This window comes from Coturnix japonica, chromosome 4, assembly GCF_001577835.2.
Source record: "Coturnix japonica isolate 7356 chromosome 4, Coturnix japonica 2.1, whole genome shotgun sequence".
Classification (NCBI taxonomy): Eukaryota; Metazoa; Chordata; class Aves; order Galliformes; family Phasianidae; genus Coturnix; species Coturnix japonica.
In genome coordinates this window covers 8,032,017-8,053,936 of record NC_029519.1, presented here as the reverse complement: position 1 = coordinate 8,053,936, position 21,920 = coordinate 8,032,017, and the positions used below count along the sequence as shown (strand labels likewise).

Here is a 21,920-nt window from a genome sequence, read left to right as displayed (position 1 = left end):
AGGTGCAAAATGGGAACACAAACACATCTGCCATCCTGGGACAGATTTAGTCTCACTGATCGTAGTTCTCTAAGCATTTATGTGGTTCTGTGGGTTTTGTGAATATGAGAAAACGCAATCTCGCTAATGAGATCTGTTTCAGGTTATTTATTATACTACCAAATACGGCAGCAGAGGGAGCAAATGACAAAAATTATTTAAAAGCACGTTGCATATTTTAATTTCGCATGGGTGGTGAAAGACTGCCTGGCATCAGAGGCACAGGCTGCCCTTCCATGGACTGTTTCTTCAGTCCAAGTGCCATCCACCTGTTACAAATTACCTCCACCAATCTTAGAATGTGCTTCTGCACCGTAATTATACAATAATTTCATTGTTTCTTGCACTGTGTGTTGGATAGCCTTGTTTTTCTTGTGTGATTTCTTGCTGGCTGTCACTGGAATCTGTCTCAAATGAAAAAAAGGAAAGAGTCTGTACTAAGGACCAGAGGACTTTGTGAGAAACCGATTCCAGCTCAGACAGTCCAGAAGGACCAGGAGCAATCCCTGCCTCCCCTCCTCCTTCCTGATTTCTTCTTCCTGTTGCCTTATTTATTTTAATTGCATGAGTGAATATTGTGGAAATGATTGTAGATGGAAATATTGTGGAAAGTTATTACATTAATTATCCAAACTGACATTTTTGCAGCATGTGAAAGGACAGGGTGGTGTGTAAAATAGATGCACTAAGAACACCTACAGTATGACAACAAGTAGCAGGGTAATTGCTGAAAATGAAGTCTTTTTTGCTATCCCCTTCCTTCAACATCTGTTGTTCCATATGGAGTCATAAATATTTGCAACAAAATAGTTGAAGAAATAATCTCAACATTAATAGGGAAAAGCTGAATCCGCCAAGAAAATGGAAGAATTTTTTTTTTTCTTCTTGGCAAGTTCTTCCTACCCATCCTCATCTGACAGTTTAAAATCCCGGTAGAAGAGTAGTCAGACTGCAACGAGACTTAAAACTCGCCACAAAAAAAGCCTTTGTGAATGTTAACAGGAGAGTTAGCTGAGAAAGAAATATGGTCTCTTGGTAATAGCCGCCAGCAGGATTTTGTTTGTTGTTTCATTTTCTTCCTTTCTTCCATGTTGTAATTTTATTACTGGCCTTTTATTGAATAATCCACGTTTTCACTTTTCTCTGCTGTCAGGAGAAATGCTGCTCCCTGTCCCTGCGAGGAATGACAAGTTGCTGTTACTAGCTGAAAGTAACTAGTTGCTTTAAGTTGCCATATGGAAAATGCAGATTGATAGTAATTAGCTCCTACCTAGATTTAGAAGTTAAAGCTTAGAGCAACTTCAAATGCTGGAATTCAAATGACCAAAACCTGCCTGAGGAGCAGCTTAGAGGATAAAGCAGGTACAATACTAACACACACAAGCAATTAATTGTAAATAATTATTGTACATATAAAATACAGTACTTTGGAAGGCTCTTAGTGTTTTTATTGGAAGCATTGATTATACTTAGGCTTTTTCATGATGAACAGAATTTCTTCAAGTGGCATCGGTTGTATTTTTCCTAATCTGTCTGTATTAAATTTAGACTCAAGCTCTTCGCAGTGAAATGTTCTGATGTTTGGCCAGTGAATCACTGCAATCTTCGTTTCATTTTTTAATGTTTTATGAGACAGAAATCTCATCTAATTCATGTGGGGTTTTTTGTGTTAAGATTTGAATTAATGAAGTATTTTCAGGTGCTTTTACTGTCAGTGCCACGTGATCATCAGAGGGCATTGTAAATACATTGAAGTTATAAATAGGTGTAATTTTCTGTCTTAATAATGAGAGTACATTGATGAAAATGTCAAAGCTGTATAATTATTCATCCCTTGTTACAGAGTGCACAGATAAAGACAATTTGTAAACTCTAATTTCAGCCTTTTCTACTGAAATTCTCATTTCTTTGCTTTTTGCTTCCTTCTATTCAAAGCCCAAGTGCCTTCTTTGTGACCTCCTTCAGTAAAAAACACCCTTGTAATTCCTGCGAGGAGCTCTGTGGCAATAGAAGCGTGTGCTGCTCGCACAGTTGGCTTTCTGGTTTTTCACTATGGTTTACTATTCAGTTTTTCCCAAGCCAGCAAGACAGTAACAGACAAGGTCTACGTTTTTCCTGTGTTGAAAACGCTGGACAGGCTTTACTAAATGCTTTGGGACGCGATCAATTGATTTCAGATTACATGGGTGAGAACCAGCCGGGAAGCAGGTACTGTGAAGCAGTGGGCAGTTGGTGTTACTGTTTTGCGAGTTTCTGAAAGCTTTTAAGGCAGTCTGGAAACACAGGTATAGTGATTAGATACTATTTTTAAGGGGAAGTTTATTTACAGCAAATCTGTGTAGTGACAAAGGCTTGTATGCTATCGAGTTCTATCAAGCACTTGAAAATGAAGAAAAGTCTGATTTAAAGCTAGCGCAGTGCAGCAGTCAGAATCTCCCAGTTGCATTCATTGACCCCGTTCATTCAGGAACTGTAATTAAGAAAAACAGCAGCGACTTCAAATTTGGCACCTGAATCCCAAGGTTAAAGCAGTAAATGTCGAAGTCTGATGGGTGCCAAGTTAGAAGCTGGTCTCTCTTCTCAGCAGTGAAGAGGAGGGCTCAGCCTCAGCAGAGGAGCAGGCAGTGAGGGAGAGAAAGGCACACAGAGCTCTATGGAGGAATTCAGAGGGATTAAGGCACTGAAGAATGACAACCCTGTCCTGCAGACTCACAGATTATCAGGCTTTAAATAGTTTTAAATACCCGCCTTTTTGCAAAAGGAAAGAGTTCTCCTAGTTTCTAGGTAAGCAATGTAAAAGCTGCCAGAATTTAAAATAAAAAAAAAAAATCTCACTTCTTTTGGAAAACTGCTTCTTGCCATCAGAAATTGCTTCTGAGCCTTAATTGTGCCAAAAGTTCCTATCTTTTAGGACACCAGTGCCTATCACTGTGAATTAGAATTCAAGGGTTATCAATTCGGATAATTCTGTAAGAACTTTGGGCAAATAATGTCATTTCAAATGGAAATGTAATGTCTTACCTTGAAAGATGAGGAGCACATACCACTCAGCTGCTGTTGGGGATACCTTTTTACTTTATTAAAGGTTCAAACAGTCCATTGGAGCACCTCGGCTGTTCTTTTCTAACTGTGAACCATTTCATATAATCCCCATCACTCAAATATGAAGCTTCAAGAATTGTAATTACGATGAACCCTTTTTAGTCCTTAGCTTTCTAAATTGTGTGCCACAGGCAGAGATCTAGAATGACCCTAGTGCCATCTGTGTCCCGAGCCATATTATTAATGCTGGCCGAAGGTTTTCTGAGATCAAATGTCGTGATGAGTAACGAACAGATTAATAACCATAAATTTCTTATGAATTTCGTTCTGCTTTTTTTCCTTATCACGTATTTATTTTATGCATTATATATCTTATGTTCTATAAACTAATTTTGGTGAAGCTTACATGTAATGCCTCCAGACAAATGTGTTTTGAAATGCATGTGAAAAAATAACACAGTGATCTAACTAGTGTTTAGTCATATGTAAATTTCAGCTTTAATATTTCTAGCTTGTTTTGAGAGGGATGTGACATGTCAAGTGTATCAGGTATATGAATGATGGATTTAAAAGCATGTCTTTTGAAAGAACATAAACCAGCTGGTAAATAAAATTGCCTGTTGGTGAGGGCTGTGCAGTGTCACACAGGGAGCAATTTGCGTTACTCATGTTCCCAATGCTGCATTTAGTCCATGGGATGATGCTTAATTTTCCAATCCTGATTTCTGCAACTTAGGCAGAAGATGGAATATGAAATACTTTGGTATATTGCATTAACAACAAGAAACTTTCTAGAGCTTTTCCGCGTGCTTCCCTGGGATAATAATTCCATTCACTGTTAGTATTTACTCTGTATTTCTTTGCTCTGAAATATAATTCTTGCTTTCGTCTATTCACCTGGATGCCAGCGAGAAATTAAAATAAAAAGACTGCACTCTAAATGGATTCCTGAATGCTATTATAAAGCATGGCAGGTTTAACAAACAAGCTCAATAAAAGTAGTTCCCACTTTGCTTCAATAAATAGGAAGGTTGTTTGTGTCCTTGGTTAGACAGTATTTGCCCTAGCTTTATTTCTTGTTTATTCTGTTGTACTGTATGTGAGTGCTGCTTTTAGCATTTATACCTTTAGTGTTCTTTAAAATCAAAACACTAAAATCAACATCTTTTTTTCTATTGAAGAGATGCACTTGATGCAGTCCTCAAAAATGCTTCCAACTCGTGCCATTTTTAATTGCTTTCCCAATTAGAATTTCTTAAGCCTAGCTAATAAATTTCTGCCTAACCGTGCACTTACTCAGAATGTGGGCAAGATGTAGACACCATTCAGATGTGAAGAGCTATTACAAGATTGAAATAGATTTCTAATGCATTTATCATTCATCTTTGCAGAGTGTGATTTCAATCAGAAAAAAAAAAAAAATGATGAATGGTTTGACAGTTTCCACCCATATACGCTAAAACATAATATGCTGCTTCTAGTTTTCAGCTATTACAGACTTTAACATGCAATGTGACCTTGGTCTGCAAAGCATGTTTGGTTAGCACAAAAACTTAATCATAAGAAGTCGTAAGTAGAATCCTTCTTCTTTACTGCCCTTTTTCTGGGACTTGGAAATTTATTGCTTGTGGGACAGGTAGGATATGAACAATGGGCCAAATAGAGTCCAGGGTTATCTCATCTGTGTGAAAACTGCTGCTGAAAATCGATGTGACCTCTGCTACACTGTCATCCCAATTCCCACCCTCTGTGTCCTATTTGTCTTTTGGTGGAAGCTTAGATCTGTGTGCTGTCTCTATGTGTCTCTCTTGGGCCAGATTATCAAAATGAATCATTGCCTGCATACCTCTTATATTTCTATTTATTTTCCTGGTGTTGACTAGGTCTGATGAAATATGATTCTTTTTGCATTTGATCCTCACTGCAGCAAGCAGCACCTAATTTAGCTGTGTCTATCTCTTTAAAGAAGAGTAATACTATTTTGAAACTTCAATCTGCTGTACAGTAACATTACAAACCATAGACCATGCAACCTGTCTTCGCAGTCAATAGTAATTTTCCTTTCAGCCAATTTAATGTTATTACTTTCATCTTCCAATAGTAGAGATTTCTAGAGATTCTAAAGCAGTGATAGGTTTCCATTATGCATACTTCATGCATTACTTTCCTTTCCAAATGCCACTTGTGCTTGGTCTGTTGTGACTCTGTGACTTAGGCATTATTTCCATGTAGCATCACATGCAACAACTAACCAGGTCACCTTAAAAACTCCTGACACTGACAGAAGAAATACCAAAATGTGACAAATGGTGTAACTTATTCAGCATGGACTCTGCAATCTGAGTACATTGCCAGACTGTTTTGTGGGGTTTGTTGTTGTTTTGTGTTGTTTTTAAAGGATCGTTTAATCTACATGAGCACAGCTTTAAAACGGTAGCTGTGAAGATGTGAAGAGGTTAGTGGCTTTTGTCGTTATTAGTCCTGCAGAATCATTATGAAGATGTTGCATTTAATGAACTCACAGGGTGAAAACAAAATACTCCCTCAGCAGAGATTTCAGAGAATACTCAGAAACTGGTAACGCTCCCAGCTTTGTTGTCAGTGGGTGTGTTTTAGAGAAGGGCAAAAAGCACTTGCAGCTCACTGGGTGCTCCTGGAGGTTGTTAAAGAAGATAATTCTGCTGCTGCAGAGACACCAGGGCTTAATTTGTTGTTGTCAGATTCTTTCGGAGTTGTTTTTGAAATAAGAGAGGTGAGAGAAGGGAGGGAGGCCTTTTGATGTGGTGTGGTCTAATTGTAAATCCTGGAATTAATATGACCGAGACACTTGACAAATGAAACTATCAGGACTGGCTGTGTGGCTGCCCTTAGAAAACACATGCATCATGAACTTACGGACAATAGATTAGTTTTAAGCTTTACTAAAAAGCAGTTGTGGGGAGATATTCTTCATGACTTCTGCAGGTGCTAGAGAGATTAAAGGAAAATATTATATATGGACTGCAATTCCCTGGAATGTTAGGGCCAGTATTTTTTAACATCATAGTGTAAAAGAAGTGAACGGAGTTTGGCTTTGGAAACTGCTAGCAGATTTTAATGTTGTCGTTTTCAGCAGTAAACTTGATGCTTAACATGAATATTTGGAGAAGTAGTACACAAAGGGGGGATCCGAGAGAAGGGGATACATGTATTATTGTCCTCAAGTTGCATTAAATTGCCCTATTCAAAAACATGATTTTAGATTCATGCTAGTAAGAATTTGTGACAAAATTTAAAGGATTTCAGGAAAATAATTGCTAATGCTGTTGCTTCTTTCTGAGTATGCATTTCTACTGTCGATGCACAGCTTGGTCTTTAGCAACTCGACCAAACTGAAGAGGAAGTTACCTGTCCCCAGTGCTGCAGTGCACAAGGGGCGAATCCATCCAGCTGTAGGCAGTGCATCATGAGAGCTTGGCTCTCCCCTACAGCCACTCCTGTGCCTCCAGCTCTGTGCCCCCAGCAGACAGAACTCGGTGTGGTTCTTCTGGCCGCTGCCCATGGCGGGGCTGAGCACAGCATGGCACCTGCCAGGGGAGCCTGCACAGACACCTCTGTGACAGCCAGAGCCAGCGCCGGATGAGTGGGAAGGGATGACTCAGTGGGGATTATTTACTGCTGAGTATGGGAAGGATAATGCTAAAAAGGGTAAAGAGATGTGGTACATTTCTTGATTAGAATTTTTTCAAGGTTATAGCGACGAAAAATGCTCATTGCAGAATAGCAAACATGATAGAATGAAGAAAAGTCATTCAGGTTTAATGAACTGCATAATGCTGTTATAAGTCTGTAGTATAATTCTGTAGAATTTGAGATATAATGGTCTATCCTCTATTAAAGCAATGCTGTAGCCTTAAGTATACTTATTATTGCTCTGCTTTGTTTTGCAAACTTGCCGTAGTAACAACCATGGCTGCCCAAAGACTGAACTGGTATCAGCTTTACTAATATGCTCGTATTTTGACTTCCAGGGAAAGAGTTTCTAAAGATCACTTTCAGCTCTAAATTTCCAGTACTTTCTGATCTTGCTTTTAAACCTGTCTTTACAGAGGAAGTCCAGATTGCCATTCCAATAATGAAACCAACCTTAGATAAAGTCCAACTGGCTGGACAGGCCTTGCCTCCTGGATTTCCAGCACCATTTCTTTTTGCTGATGGTCTTTCATCAGTTGAAACACTGCTAACCAACATCCAGGTAAGTTATTCTCTATAGGGCCAGACTATGTTGTAACAGTTCTAATGTATTTCTTCTGCCAGTCTTTTAGAAAGTGAGAAGCTATTTTGTATCTGCAATTCTAATTTATTTTATTTAATGTAATGACTAGGTTTTCATTCTCTGGCATTATCGATTGTGGAAACGCTTTATGTGTTGTCTGTTTGACTTCATAGTTGGCAATAATGGTCATATTAAAATTCACCACTCTCATTATTTCTCCTTTGCTTCTCCCTGCAGTTGACCAAGGTTAGCAATGATATGGAATTCTATTTGTAATAAACCATACCAGTAGGGTGAATGTGCAAAAGCTATACCACAAAATGGCTCATATTTAACATCTAGGCACTTTAAATTCCCAGTTGCATTCCACATCTATAGGTTCCTGAGTTTTTGTTGGTGGTGGGATTTTTTCTAAAGGGGGTAAAATAAGTAAATGGATGAATTTTGTCACTGCTGAAACAAAACGGTATTTTCAGGTCTCACATTTGTGTGTGTTTTAGGGCCTGCTGAAAGTGGCTGTGGACAATGCCAGAGTCCAGGAAAAGCAGATTCAGCAGGAAAAGAAAGAGTTAAAGATGGAGCTTTGTAGAGAGAGGGAACTCAGAGAGAGCCTGGAAAGGCAACTTACAGCTGAGCTGCAAAGCAGAGGTGAGTGAATGAAAAATGGAGTTTAGATACCTATTAAATGTGTAACCCTTTGGCATTTCCAGCTGGAACTATTGAGGACTCAGAGTTAACTGACATTCATACTTCAGTGTAACGTAGCAGTGGACTAGAACTGGTAATGAAAGATTTAAATTTAATAAAAACAGAATGAAGCACACTTTTCTGTAAGCAGACGGAACAGTGACTGAAGGATTATTTCCTGGAGGGCAACTGGCCGCAGAGCATTTTGGCTGGTTCTGTAGGGAAAGCTGATTCAGTTTCATGGCTTTCACGTGCGTTATTACCACACCGTCAGTGTATTCCCAGCCCGATTTCTTTATTTGACAGCTTTAATTTCTTCTGTTTCCTGCTATTATCCTCCAAGCATTTAGGATCATCTTATTTTGAGAAAGATAATACGTCCGTAATTGGAGTATTTAAATCAGCTACTTTGTCCTGTAGATGACTTCAGTGCAACCAAATAGTTGCACTCGGGTAGGCAACTTCTTGTAATTCAAGATCTGAAACAAATAACCCTAGATACATTTTGTTTTCCATCAGAAGAGTGAGGTATGAAAGCTTTCCCAACATGAGGCCTACTGAGACAGACCCATGACTCTTTAGAAGCTTTTGATAATAATAACAGGCAATTAAATTGGTAAATCTGAATTTTTCGCTATGATATTGTAAAGCAGGCAGTCTATCTTTTAAAATTCAAATCTGCATCAAAAGGAGAGAAATAGTTCTTCGTGTGCCGAAAGCTACTTCTGGATTACAGCCATGAAATTGGAAAGATAAAGCTAGATAAGACTACAGATGTAAGTGCCTACTATTCTCTTCCTGTGCATTTTGAATTGAAATTAGGTGAGGAACCTGTCTGCAGCACCAAGGCTCACTAGGAGCTGACAAAGAAGGACACTTAAGGTCAAGTCGTGAGGAGTGAGTGAATACTACAGAAGTTGTTAAATTGCAGCGTGTGTTTAGAATCATTGCATCACTCCAGTGTAAGTGTAGATGAGACAGCTGTATTTCTGTAAAACAAAACTTCATCGTGGTGTAGGCGGTCAGCACGCCATGTACCTCCAGAGTCACATTTAAGTCAACAAAAACCTTAAGTCATTCACAAACTTGGTTGACTTATGCCTTGAAGAATTTCTCCAATAATCAGTAACACCAGAACTGTTTGTTTTACAACCACATAATATTAGAAAGTCACAGATAGACTTTTCCACATGGGTTACTCAATTTTCCAAAGTTTTGTTTCCATATCGTATTCTGGCATTCATAATTTATTAAGTCTCTCAGAGATCACTCATGCAATGGTGTCCCTTTATTCCCCTGACTGGCGCAATCCCAAAGTCAGAGTTAGATAAAACAGGTGATCACAAGAAGTTACATCTCCATGGTTTTTAGCAGTTTTTCTCACAATGTTGTGATTTAAAACTCACAGATGTCTCATAGGCAGGTGAAGCAAACAAATGAAATGAATTGCAAAATACTGCAAATGTAATTTCACCTTCCATTTTAACGATACCTGTGCAGAGCATGTGCTAGAATATTGACTAGTAAACGTCACTTTGAAACACGGCATTTATGTTTAAGCTCAAATTCTTTTCCGTTTGGTAGTTCAACCTACCTTTTCTAGTGCCATCACTAGATGGTTCAGTAATACATCAAACAAAAAAGTGGTAACTTGGTGCTGGTGAAAGATAAGGTTAAGCACGGAATTAAGATTCAGGGTTTTAAAAGGAAAAGGTACATTTTATTGCCTGAATTTATATAGATGAGGGAGTACAACCTTAGGCAGTGTCAGCAGCTCCCAATGAAGATGTGAATCATCTGGCTACAATTAATGCTGTATAGTTTTCTAGTTACAGTTTTAATTTTATTTATAGTTGGGTTTAAAACTGAGATTGGGAACAGAAGTTGGGAATTCTTCCATTTTCTGCCAAACCTTGCAGGGCTGTACCAGTAACCCGTGGATGATCTTTGTCAAGGCACTTTTCCTGCTTTCCATCTATAAAAGGGAGATAAGATGACTGTAAGATGACATTGAGCTCTACTAATAGAGCCATAGAGAAGCACTGTAATATTGCATTGTTACCCAATTTTAGTCCAAACAGCCACTTACTGTACAGACCATGAGTGTTTTTGTTAGAAGGAGATATGAATGGTGGAGAGAAGATTAAAAAGTTTGTAATTTACATACCAGTATTTTAAGCTCATTTTCAGCGTCCTATCTACCTGGGAAGTTGGTCCTTATTTTCTGATTCTCACCATGTGCCTGATGCTTTTCTTCCTTTCCTTTCTCTTTCCCTCTTTTTTTTTTTGTGAACTAGTGCTTTTGCCCACAGATATACTCGCATTCATCATTAACGACCCTTTCTCTATGCATTTCATCTTCATTTCAGTATGTACACATTTAACTTAGCTTCTCAGTAGCCTCTCAGGGTCTGAGCTGGCTCTGAAACCCAGGTTCTAATCAGGAGATTTGAATTGATGGGGCTGCTCCAGAGTGAGACTGAGATTTAAGATCTTTAACAAGATTTGATGTCCGTTCAGATTATCCATTGCTTCACAAGAGGGTATGGATTGGTTATTGTTTGTTTATATCAGATTCGTGTCCAATTTTTTTTATCTTGATCTAGAACTTGTCTCTTGAACATCAAAAATTAAGAAACAAATCTTACTCTCTCCATTATATATTAATTGTGCTATAACAGCCATTCTTCCAATACATTTGCATTCCAGCAACAATTCAGAAACGCTTGAAGAAAGAAAAAAAGGCGAAGAGAAAATTGCAGGAAGCTTTGGAATTTGAATCAAAGAGAAGAGAACAAGTGGAACAGGCGCTTAAACAGGCCACATCAGGTGACGGTCTCAGGATGTTAAATGGTAATGTCTTAGTTGGCCTTTCACAGTTAACATGAAATGATGTTTAATCAAGTTAAAAAAAACTAAAGCAGTGCAGAAAGCAAATTCTAGAATAAAATGCACGACCCTTTCCTGAAATAATTAAAAATCTATTTCAGACCGTGTGCTCTGGGTCATGAATTAAAAAAACATGTCTGCAACAAGAGAAACATAGAGCAGTTTACAGAGGCATGATAAGAAATGCTGAATACATTGCCAGAGAAATCTGTTACAGTGCCAGCTAAGACAATGTGAAATTTGGTTCCTCTGAGGTTCTCTGATCTCTTCTCTCCCAGCAGATTCATTTTTAGAACTGCTGAGCTTCATTTTAAAAGCCGCTTGGCTGAAGTTTGCTCAGCCTCGGGATCTATTAAGTTTGTTCAAAATGTTATCAGCCTTATGAACTGATTGGGTTTTTGAATACTTCCCAGATACTCTTCTGAAACAAATTCAGATCAGTTAATTTCATTAACAGGCTGATTATGTTCCAGGCAGTGGGAGGATTCACCTCTTCTGTTTAAAGTGGTTCTGAGCAAACTTTAGAACGTTGGTTTGAATCTTTAAGACTAAACCTAGCTCAGTTTTAATTAATTTCAGGTACTGCAGCTAAAGCTTGGTCTTTGCATCTTGCCTATCCTGATGTCTCTGCAGAGGCTCATGAATCAGAGTAATATTCAGCCTCTGCTGTGTCTGTACGTCATGTAGTCTTCACATTAACTTTGCTTCGTTTGGCTACTGCTTGCAACTGAGCCATAATAACAGAAGCAGGCTGCAAAAACTGCTGAGTGAAAGTAATCAGTTTAACTTGGCCTTTGATCTCAGCTGCAAGGGTACCCAAGCTGCTTTTTAAAGGTAGGGCAAGCCTGTCTGTTTGAACTGCCACTGCAGCTCTCTGCAATGGGCCGTGAGTTGTGATTTAGCTGGAGCACCTAAGAGATATAAACTCTTTAACTATGAGAGCAACATCTTTCAGAGGCTTTCTCATCTGCTGGGTTTTATAGTCCAGCATATCACTGTACCCAGGAACTGGCTGGCTGTTCTGACACTGACAGTGAGCAGTGGTGATTCAGGCTTGGATATACAGCTTGTCGTTGTGCCGTGCTAAGGGACAGGCTCCCAACAGAGGCTGAGTGGGTGCAGTCAGCAGGGACCTTTTGTACCGCTCCTACTGGGTCAGGAAAATGCCCAGGTCAGATCTACAGCCAGCACCCTGTGATGAATGTCAGATGAAAACTGAAATCCTCATGCTCAGTAAGGTCATTCACCCAGATGCTGTCATTGCTGGTAAGCACCTGCCGATCACACTATAGTTACGAGTACTCAGCAGTTCTGGAAGCTACAAATTAAAGGGGACCAACACCCCAGCAATGTGATTAACAGATCTTTACATCTGTTATTGTCGGCCTGGCTGCTAACATTTTGATTTGCAGGCACACTCAGGTAGTCATATATATGTTGGTGCCTGCGAAAAGCTGATATTTACATGCTAATCTGATTGCACATGCAAATCAGGTAGCTCATTAGCATCTTAATCCACAATTTAATTGCAGGTACAATTTTATGGCAACAAAATGTGAAGGGCTATTCTGAATATTTTTAATTTAACTCTGACGGTCTGTCTCATTTAACAGATGCTGTTATTACAGATGACTTTGTCATTTTACATACATACAAAGTATACTCTAAAAGGTTTGAAAAGAGAGAAGCTTTTTAGGTTTCTAGTCCAGTACCTTGAACTTCAAACAATAACAAGGAAAACACTACAGAATAACAGTCACCCAGAAAAAAATTACGTACATTATTTATTTGCTCATATATATTTATAGGACTACATACTCAGCACATATTTCATATGCACATATGTACCTAAGGTACACATACACATGTATTACTTATGTACTGCATTACTCATACATGTACTTGAATCAGTTGTCCTGCTTTGACACAGAGCTCGGTCAGGCTGTATGTGACCAGCAAAATGTCATCTTTGCAACAGGTACTGTCCAGCTTGAGTGATCTGAGAAAGCAGCAGTGTGGTTATTCTCCACTTGAGAACATCAGGAATGGGCTTTTACACAGAAAGACTTCAAAACTACACACCTACACACATCTCCCTTTAGGTGTTCTTGCTGGTTTTTTTTTTTGTTGTTGTTGTTGATTTTCTTTTCTGCTGTAAATTCTAAGTGCTGTGTTATGAGAGAAGCAGATGTTTCTCCAGGATTTGAGGTACCATGGATTCAGATCACATACCCTTCATGCTAATCCTTGTTGGCACAAGGTGTATAATGGCATCTGTTGTCATAACGCCCTGGGGTGTTGGAGCCCTCAGCCCCACCCCAAAGGACTGCAGACAGAGGTATTATCAGTACGCAGTTAAGTTGTTTAAGAGCACATATCATTATGAGACTCCTTCTCAACTTGGAAAAAAAAAGCACAGTCCGTTTTGGGAAACTCTTTTCAGGTACCTGAAAGTCTTTCCCATGATACGAACTACGTACGTAGTTCTCCTTTGGGTGATGGAGTACTCTTACACAACCAGAGCTGATACGGTACTGTCCCTGTTTGTAATAATACACTCATACAAACACGTGCATGCGGATGCAAACATGTTGACTGGTACTGGTGGTATCCTTTAATAATCTTTTTTTGCAGGTATTTGCCTGAGACAGTAAATTTGGTTTAATAATACAGTTTAATTTCCATTTCACTTTTTGTATGTCAGGTACCTTTATTCTCCAAAAGAATTTTATAGATACATTATTACCATGTGTTGATTATAATCTGATCATCAGACAAATGTGAAGCACATTAAAAATAATCCACAGTGAGACCAGTAATGTTTGCACATTCTGAAAGCCATTTACTACTGACAATTCGGTGAAGACCAAATGTTTTATGCGAGGCTGTGCAACTTGCTGATCACCTTAGTTTGCTATAAATATTTTTCTAAAGATGCATGAGAGAAGGCTAAAGGGGGAATGCATTAATCTTCAGTGTCACATCTTTTAGATGCTGGAATCCCGGATATGGAAATAGAACACAACGGAACCCAACATGACAGTGCAGCAATGCAAGGTGCAGTATGTACCTCTTTCTATTACATACACATTTATCACAAGCCATATTAAAAAATGAAATGCATAGTTGTTTTTGACCTCTTGTTTTCCCCTGTTAAGATAGATGTAAGTTACAGAACTTCATTTTGTCTTCTTTTTCAATACAGAAAAGTAGTATAGCAAGACTGCTACTTTGCAACGTCAGTAATTACATTTGTTTAAACAGAGGTGTGGGAAACCCTCATACTTAGTTATCAGATATACAGGCTTAGTCCAAAAATGATTTTACAAATGATTGATCTTTTTAAAACACTTCACTTCTGATCCTTGCTTTCCTTTTGAGATCATACATGTTTTCAAAAAGTACATCAACCATCAGTGAAGGAAATCACAGGATGGCAAAATTTAGCAAGACAAAAAAGTTCCAGAAGGCTTAAAAGAAATGTTAAGTATGCATTTAAATAGATGTGCACGTACCAGAGGGTATTACAAGGATATCTGATAGAGAATTCTATCTTAGGTACTGCTAGAACCAGTGCAGATAGAGATAGAAACATAACCTTTAGCATTTGTCAACTGTTAAAGGCTTGACTTTGCATACCTCTGGTACGCATCTGTTGTCCATCTGTCATCTATACAGGAAAGCTTTCAAATATTTTTACTGCTGTCGCTTTTTGTGATTTTAGGTTCATATGCTACACATAATAAAAACGGAGAATTACATATATATATATATATATATACATATAAAATACAATATATATTTATATTCATGTATATGTACACATACGATTGGAGTTGTGCTCTAAGTATTGCAGTTTGAAAATTGTTACTGCCAGAAATAGTCAAAATATTGGATAAGCACTCAGGACATGTATTTAAATTTGAAATGCAAATGATTCCTACGGTTTCCTGGCGCTATTTGCAGTATGTGCTGAGATAAGCGCTCAGTGCTCTTCCGAAAAGATGATGTGAGTCCAAGGTGTGCCTGGACGGAATCGAGTGAAACAAAAGGAAGTTAATTTTCATTTTTTTTAAGAAAGAAGAGCGCTACAGTTGGCTCAAATCAGTCTTATATTAAAAATGAGTATAAATAACTGTGAGGAGAGTGATGCACAGCAACATCCAATAGCCATTTACTTACAGAAGGACTCAGAATTTATTTTCACTTCTTGTGTGTTACTGATAAAGAAGAATGCCGTATGATCTTAGGATTTTAATTTCAGAGAGGTTTTTGTTTGTTTGTTTTCGTCTGTCCCCCCCTCCCCTTAAATCTCATCATTCTTCATTTTTAAAAGGCTTTGGGTTGTAAAGCTTTTGTTCATGTCAAAAGCGTGAACCAAGGGAGACCTGGACACTCACTGGTTGTGTTCAGTATCTCTGCATTTGGTACCCTGCTGTGAAAGCAGAATGTCATTGCTCATCTTCACCACAGCCGCGAATGGCAGCACACACTGGATTCTCTGACAATTTCAGTTTGGTAATCCTCTTGCTATGTAAATGTGTGATGAGTTTATCCAGTTCTTTCACTAAGCACTCTCAGCTGGTAGAAAAGCTTTCTGAAGATCTCTCTCTATAGAGCCAGTCTAGGTTTCAAAGTGTTTCTGTTCTGTAGCACCATCTCCTTTGTTTTTATTTATGCTGATACTGTAGTATCTTTTTATTCTATTTTCCTTTGATTTACAGTTTCTGAAACTTCACAGCTACTCCTGCTCTGCAGTCTTAACAATTTGAGTACGCTTCCTTCCATTGCCCCCTTCATTTACAGCCTTTGTTTTTTGGGCCCTGGGAGGAGGAAGGGTCAAAGCTGTTTCCAAGCATCCAGAATCTCTCTCTAGCGCACAGAAAAAAGCCTTAGTGTCAATGCAGACCTTTCTTTTTCTGCTGTCAATAGCTCTGCTGGACAGAAATCTATCATTCGCACACTGCCTTTCCTTTGAAATTCAATTAGTTTCACTGCCAGTATCTCCTTAAGACAGTTTAAAGGAAAATTGCAAAAATACTGCGCAGTGATTAAGTCATATCATATTTTATGCTCATTTCTTAAAATGATTTTATTAACACAAGCTGTTCATTTTCTGAGGTTCTGATATGCGTTATAAATCTCTTCCGTTTAGTAGGCTCGTTTTCCCTATGCTTTGTGTATTAATTCAACTGAAATTTTGTGCTGACAAGACAAAAACTTTTTCAGACTTCACAGCCTGCAGCTCTGTCCTCCATAGCCCTGAGCTTCTGGTCCAGCACAGCTTAACCTGAGAGGGGCCCTTCAGCTGACAGGTGGAAAAGAAATAGTTGCTGTAGTCTGGCAGCCCCTGCGTAGCTGAGTGGTGCAGGAGCGGGCGATGCAGGCGCTGATACCTTCTGCTCTTCCTTCCATAACTCACTCTTGGGCCAGGAAGATGGTGCATCAACCATTTTATCAACCAATCTCCGTTTCACATAAAATAAACATACTGGGTGTCATTAAGTGCACCTTCAGATCAATGTTTTTTGTAAATGACATTCAAGTACCATTCGAGTAGTGCATTTTTGCTGATAAAAGCAAATTAAATTAGTACAACTACAAGTGTGCTGATAAAAACTAAAACCGAACAGCAGCACCATTAGCTAACAAAGTAATATTTTCTCTTTACTGCTTTCTGCCATTTAGTTATTATCCTATTGGAAATCTAATTATAATCCTTTTACTCCCTAGTCAAACTTCACAGTTTTTGCAAGCTTAGCACTGACAAGTGATTTCATTACATTTGATTGCCCGCGCCCAGATTGACTTAACTTCACTCCGAGACCTAAAAGCCCTCTCAGTTTCTCAGATTCCCTGTTTGCACATTACAGCAACAGCTCCTTTAATTAATTAGCATGAACAGCAGTAACATGAACTGCTGAACAGAAAATAACATCATTTTATGATCGCAGGGAGACTTCTCCTTTTGCATGTTTATACCTTAGTTAACTTTTGTATTACTATATTTCATTGTTAGGGGATATTGGAACAATCAGCAAAGCAATGTTATCTTAAAATGTTAAAAAGTAGCCGTTACCATCATGCTTGATGATAACAATGGGCAAAAAGTAGAGTCACTGTAGCAGCACTGTAGGTGGATGGACTTTCCTGAGTTGAAAGCGTGGCTCTGTGATAGGAGTCAGGGGGCTGCAGCTGCTTTTGTCTATGAGATGAGATGACCTAGCAGAGAGGTAGCACAGAAACTGCCAGTATCTGTTTGCCAAAGTCGAAGGACTGTTGAAATGGAGAATGTATTTCTGTTGCTTAGAAAACAAGCGATACATTTTTTAATATTATGATGTAACCAACACATTCTTAAATCCAGCCTAAAGTTTAAAAAAAGTAAAGGGAGTTGTGGTTTTGAAAAGGTTTGGCTTCAGTTATTATATCAAGATATACCTCCAAGTGTGGTGATCCGCTGAAACCGGCCCTGCTGCTGATCTTCAGTTGCAGGAGAAAAGTGTCCACATCTTGGAAAGGACAAGGCTGTTGTCCTGGTCTTGCTTTCTCTATAAAAAGTGAAAGTAGAAACTGCAATTTCTAATAATAAAGGATAATAAAAAAGGCTTTTTTAAAATACGTTAACTGCAAAAGGAAGGCTAGGGAGAATGTGGGCCCCATACTAAGTGAGGGGGGTGTTCTGGTAACGGGGGATGCTGAGAAGGCGGAAATACTGAACGCCTTCTTTGCTTCTGTCTTTAGTGAAAGGGCTCTCCCTCAGGAATCCCAGACCCTGGAGGTTAATGAGAGGGTCTGGGGAATGGGAGACTTCCCTTTAGTCAGGGAAGAGGTGGTCCGTGAGCTCCTAGGTGACACTGAGTTCCATAAATCCATGGACTGATGGATGCATCCGCGTGGGCTGAGAGCTGGCAGAGGTCTGATCTAGCTGAGCTGCGCTCTCTGTTAATCCATCAGAGTTCTTGGAGATACTGGGAGATTGCCTGAAGACTGGAGGACGGCCAAATGTCACTCCAGTTCTCAGAAAGGGCAAGAGGAAGACCCAGGTAACTATAGGACAGTCAGCCTCACCTCTTGTCCCAGGAAGGTGAGGAACCAGCTTAGTGCTGGTGCCATTGCTCACGACACTGCGGTGATAAGAGGTTAATCAACAAACTCAGCATGCGTTCACAAGGGGAGGTTGTGCGTCAAGCACCACACCCTCGGTGGCCGTTTTATGAAGATTGGTCACTAAGCGTGGCGTGTGGACAGGGTGAGTGCGGTAGATGTAGTCTACCTTGATTTCAGTAAGGCTTTGATACTGGTCGCCCCATGACATAAATCAAGCTGAGGTATAGAGTATGGAATAGATTGAGTGGACGGTTGAAGTGGAGTTGAGAGACTTGGCGACTGTGCAGAGTGCAGAGGGTTGTCGTTGGCGGGTGCGTTGTCTGGGCTGGAGGCCTGAACTCGCTGGCGTCCACCAGGGGTCTGTTGCTTGGGTCCGGTCTTGTTCAACATCTTCATTCAACGACCTTGATGAGGAGATAGTGACCACCCTCAGCACAGTTTGCTGACACGAAGGATGGGAGGATATGGCTGACACGCCTGCAAGGCTGTGCTGCCATCCCTAAGCGGAGACCTGGACAGCGCTGGAGGCTAGGGCAGTAAAGAAACCGGATGTAGGTTAACATAAAGGGCGAGTGTTAAAGTCTTGCACGTGGGTAGAAATAATTGCATGCACAGTACAGATGGTGGGGAAGACCTTGTGCTGGAGAGGGTCTGCGCGAGAGGTACCTGGCGCCGGCTGGACCGACAGATTGACATGAAGCCCAAGCAGTGTGCCTTACTAGCAAAAAAAGCAAACTGTGCACACTTGAGCAACGGCTCGTGATTCAAAAAGAGCGATGTCCAGGCAGGTCGATAGGAGGTGATTCCCCTCTACGTCTGCCCTGCGTCGAGGCCTTACCTGGAATATTGTGTCCAGTTCATGCGCACCCAGTACAAAAAAGACAGAGATCTCTTGGGAAAGAGTCCAGCGGAGGGCCACTTAGATGGTGAAGGGCCTGGCAGATCTCCCCTGTGAGGAGAGGACTTAGGGTATACGCTGGGGTCTGTTATAGCCCTTGAGAAACAGAAGGACTTGAGACGACGTGATTCAGGATTTATAAATACCTGAGCGGTGTGAAGAGCATTATGGTGAGTTCTCGGGCTCTTGTTCGAGTAGTGGTTGCGGGGACAGACTAGCGGGTAATGGGATGAAAGTACAGCATATGGAAGTTCACACAAATGTCGGAAGAACTTCTTACGGTGAGCGTGGACGGAGGAAGCACTGGCAAAGCATCGTTGCCCAGCGGAGTGTCGGTGCGAGTATCTCACCTTCTCTGGAGATATTTAAGACCCGCGCGAGACGCCTACCTAGTGTGACCATGGTTTGGGAGCCTGCTATTGGCAGGGGCGGTTGGACTCGAATGATTCTCTAGAGGTCCCCTTCCCAACCCCCTATCAATTCTGTGATTCTGTAATTAAAATACAGATGCCTGGTATTTCACGTGAGCAAATTCTTCCCTGGCTTCTGCAGCTGAGGCTTAGATCTTCTTTCTCCTGCCCAGTGCTCTGTCTCTAATGCATGTTCTGTCTGAATGACTGATCCCTTGGTAGCTGCCTTTGAGCTGTGTCATTTTGTGTTTTCAAGAAAACATCTCTTGTTCTTTCCTGGAATAACAAGCACCCAATGACGAGGCTCTCATAGCCATGCACGCACTGTGGGCACAAGGGAGAGCAGTCCCTGGAGCTGCTAACCAAAAGGTAGCTCTGCTTCTTGCCATGACATCCCAGTGCAGGCTGCGTTGCTCGCTGTTGGTGATGCAGATTGCAGGGCTGCAGAATAACAGTGCCATTGATCTTGCTCTCCGTGCTATCTGTACTTCCACTACACAATATTTTTTCTGAATCTCTGTCTCAGTACGCACTCATGAGATGGAGGAGGCTGAGATGTTGTGATTTACTGAAAACAGAAGGTGAGGAAAGGTTTCCCTGGGAGACTAGGGTGTGAAGGTCCTTACCTTTCTCTTCTTACAAAGGGCTCAAACATTTATTCAATAACTCAGTGTCAGCAGGCTTGGATATTTCCTCAGCAGGAACCACTGTGTTAACTCCCTTTCTACCCACACTGACAGTGGCAATCCAGCATCTGCACAGTTAGTATTCAGGGAACATATTCTTGTCCTTGGCTATTGCTGCTCTTTAGAAATCCTATTATTTTGGTGCAAGTTTTTAGGTCTGTTAATGTGGATGTGGAAATATTTGACAGAGTCAAGTCAATACTCCTAAGCATGAAATAAGTTGGGGAATAACCACACTTCTTTGAGTGTCACAGAACAGAAAATAAGTGAATCAAACTAACCAGCCCCAGGTTTTTCTGTTTGATTTACTGGCATTGTATTTTCTGTGTCTTTGCTGCACTCAGAGCTCAACCTGGCTCTGCTTTAACTGAAATGCCGGCTCCATTTTGCTCAGCTCATGTCCAGCCCCCTCCCCATGCGCAGAGGTGCTGGGTCCCCCCCTCTGAGCCACTTTGCGGAGCTGGATCCACTGGGCAGCCAAACACCATCCTGCTGCTCCCCAGCAGGTAGGGCTCAGCCCTACCCAACTTTAGCACCTCTCCCCACTCCTCCCTGATCCAGAGTGGCAAATGAGATTCTGCTGCCCGTATACTTGGCAACGTGTAGGGCTTGTCTTTGTTTTATAACAGCTAGCATGAATAATTTATAGTTAGCAATGCAACACATTTATCCTTGTTCTCTTGTTGTGGAGCAGATCGCAAATTTCCTTAATCCAGTGACGTTCTCCTCCAACTAAGTCTGCTAAAATTACCTGAACAATCACAAATTCGAGCTGTGTTGTTAGATCACAGCAGGATGGCTGCACTGTGCTCCCCTTCCTGGCCTGGATTTTCACACCAGCATTACTGGGGCACAGTTCTCAATGCGAGTTGAGTACACATGGAAATTTTGTTTTAAAATACTTCTTATGGAAATACAGGTGAATAACTGATATAAAGATAGCACAAAGCCATACAGAGCATTCCAGAAATTCAGATATGCATGCAAATTGCCTTGAGAGCAATGGGAAAAATAAGCTGAGAAAACGAAGAAACAAGAAAAATGTGAATAAATAAGGCGATGATAATTATGCTTTGGATTCGTCCTGTTATACAGACATTAAAACCTTCAAAGAGAAAGACAAATGTTGGTGTTGTTGCTAAAGGAGAGTGCAAGAGATGCATGTACACCCCGGACCAACAACTCAGGGAAGACAGGCTCATCCTGGGGAGAATTACAATTATTAACACAGGCTCTGGCTTACAGGGAGACTGTGAGATCTTTACTCCTTGTTATACATTGGGAAGGGGAAAAAATCCTTTCTAAATGTCTTGCTTATTAAGCCAGTCATGCATTTCACTGTAGGTTGTAAAGCAGTATAACATGCACAGGGGGCTCATAAGCATATTTTAGTGTTAGGGAATATCATTTATACAGTTTTTATATTGTCAATATTACCCCTAGAGAATGAGATTGGGCTTTAAACTACTGTAAATCTACACTTTTGCTCACCTTTGTATAATTTCATTTTTTAATAGAATGAAGCCCACATAAATGAATATTTGATTAAGGGATAAACCTAATAAAAGAATACATTTATTGCACACAGATTTATTCAAATCTTTGCTGTATAGTGCCGTAAAATGCTATAAAATGGTATGTACCTCGCAGTCAGCTACACTGAGGAGATGGTGAATGTTCTTTAAAAAGATGAATTTGACAGCATCACGTTGTCATTCATGTAGAAGTGGTAGCACAGATGCTCCTGACACTGTAATTCCTCATAGGTGGTTGCTGCGTGACGTTGTTAACACCCTGGAGTTCAGTTTATTGTGCAGCAGCAAAATGCATTCTGACTTCTGGTGCATCACCAAGAGCTTTCTAGAAGGGGAAATATCTAACCATGTGTTTGCTGTTTACTAAGC

The 21,920-nt window shown here is 40.2% G+C and overlaps 2 protein-coding genes across 4 annotated transcripts in view; one reads left to right on the top strand and one right to left on the bottom strand.

The window, feature by feature from the left end:
- The window catches only part of DACH2 (dachshund family transcription factor 2), a 243,522-nt gene that overhangs the window by 217,860 nt on the left and 3,742 nt on the right, over nucleotides 1-21,920 (top strand). For 2 of the 3 annotated variants that reach the window (XM_015860389.2, XM_015860387.2), the window contains 4 exons: nucleotides 7,170-7,315; nucleotides 7,837-7,984; nucleotides 10,733-10,876; nucleotides 13,904-13,969. In XM_015860389.2, the coding sequence (XP_015715875.1) occupies nucleotides 7,170-7,315; nucleotides 7,837-7,984; nucleotides 10,733-10,876; nucleotides 13,904-13,969 (504 nt within the window). The remainder of the gene's footprint in view (nucleotides 1-7,169; nucleotides 7,316-7,836; nucleotides 7,985-10,732; nucleotides 10,877-13,903; nucleotides 13,970-21,920) is intronic. The other variant, XM_015860388.2, reaches the window with a different exon arrangement.
- LOC107312724 overlaps nucleotides 15,759-21,920 on the bottom strand; it is a 279,152-nt gene continuing 272,990 nt past the window's right edge. The window contains exons 11-12 of the mRNA XM_032443992.1: nucleotides 17,354-17,463; nucleotides 15,759-17,211 (exon numbers count right to left, since the gene is read on the bottom strand). Coding sequence (XP_032299883.1) covers nucleotides 17,029-17,211; nucleotides 17,354-17,463 — 293 coding nt within the window. The 3' untranslated portion in view covers nucleotides 15,759-17,028. The remainder of the gene's footprint in view (nucleotides 17,212-17,353; nucleotides 17,464-21,920) is intronic.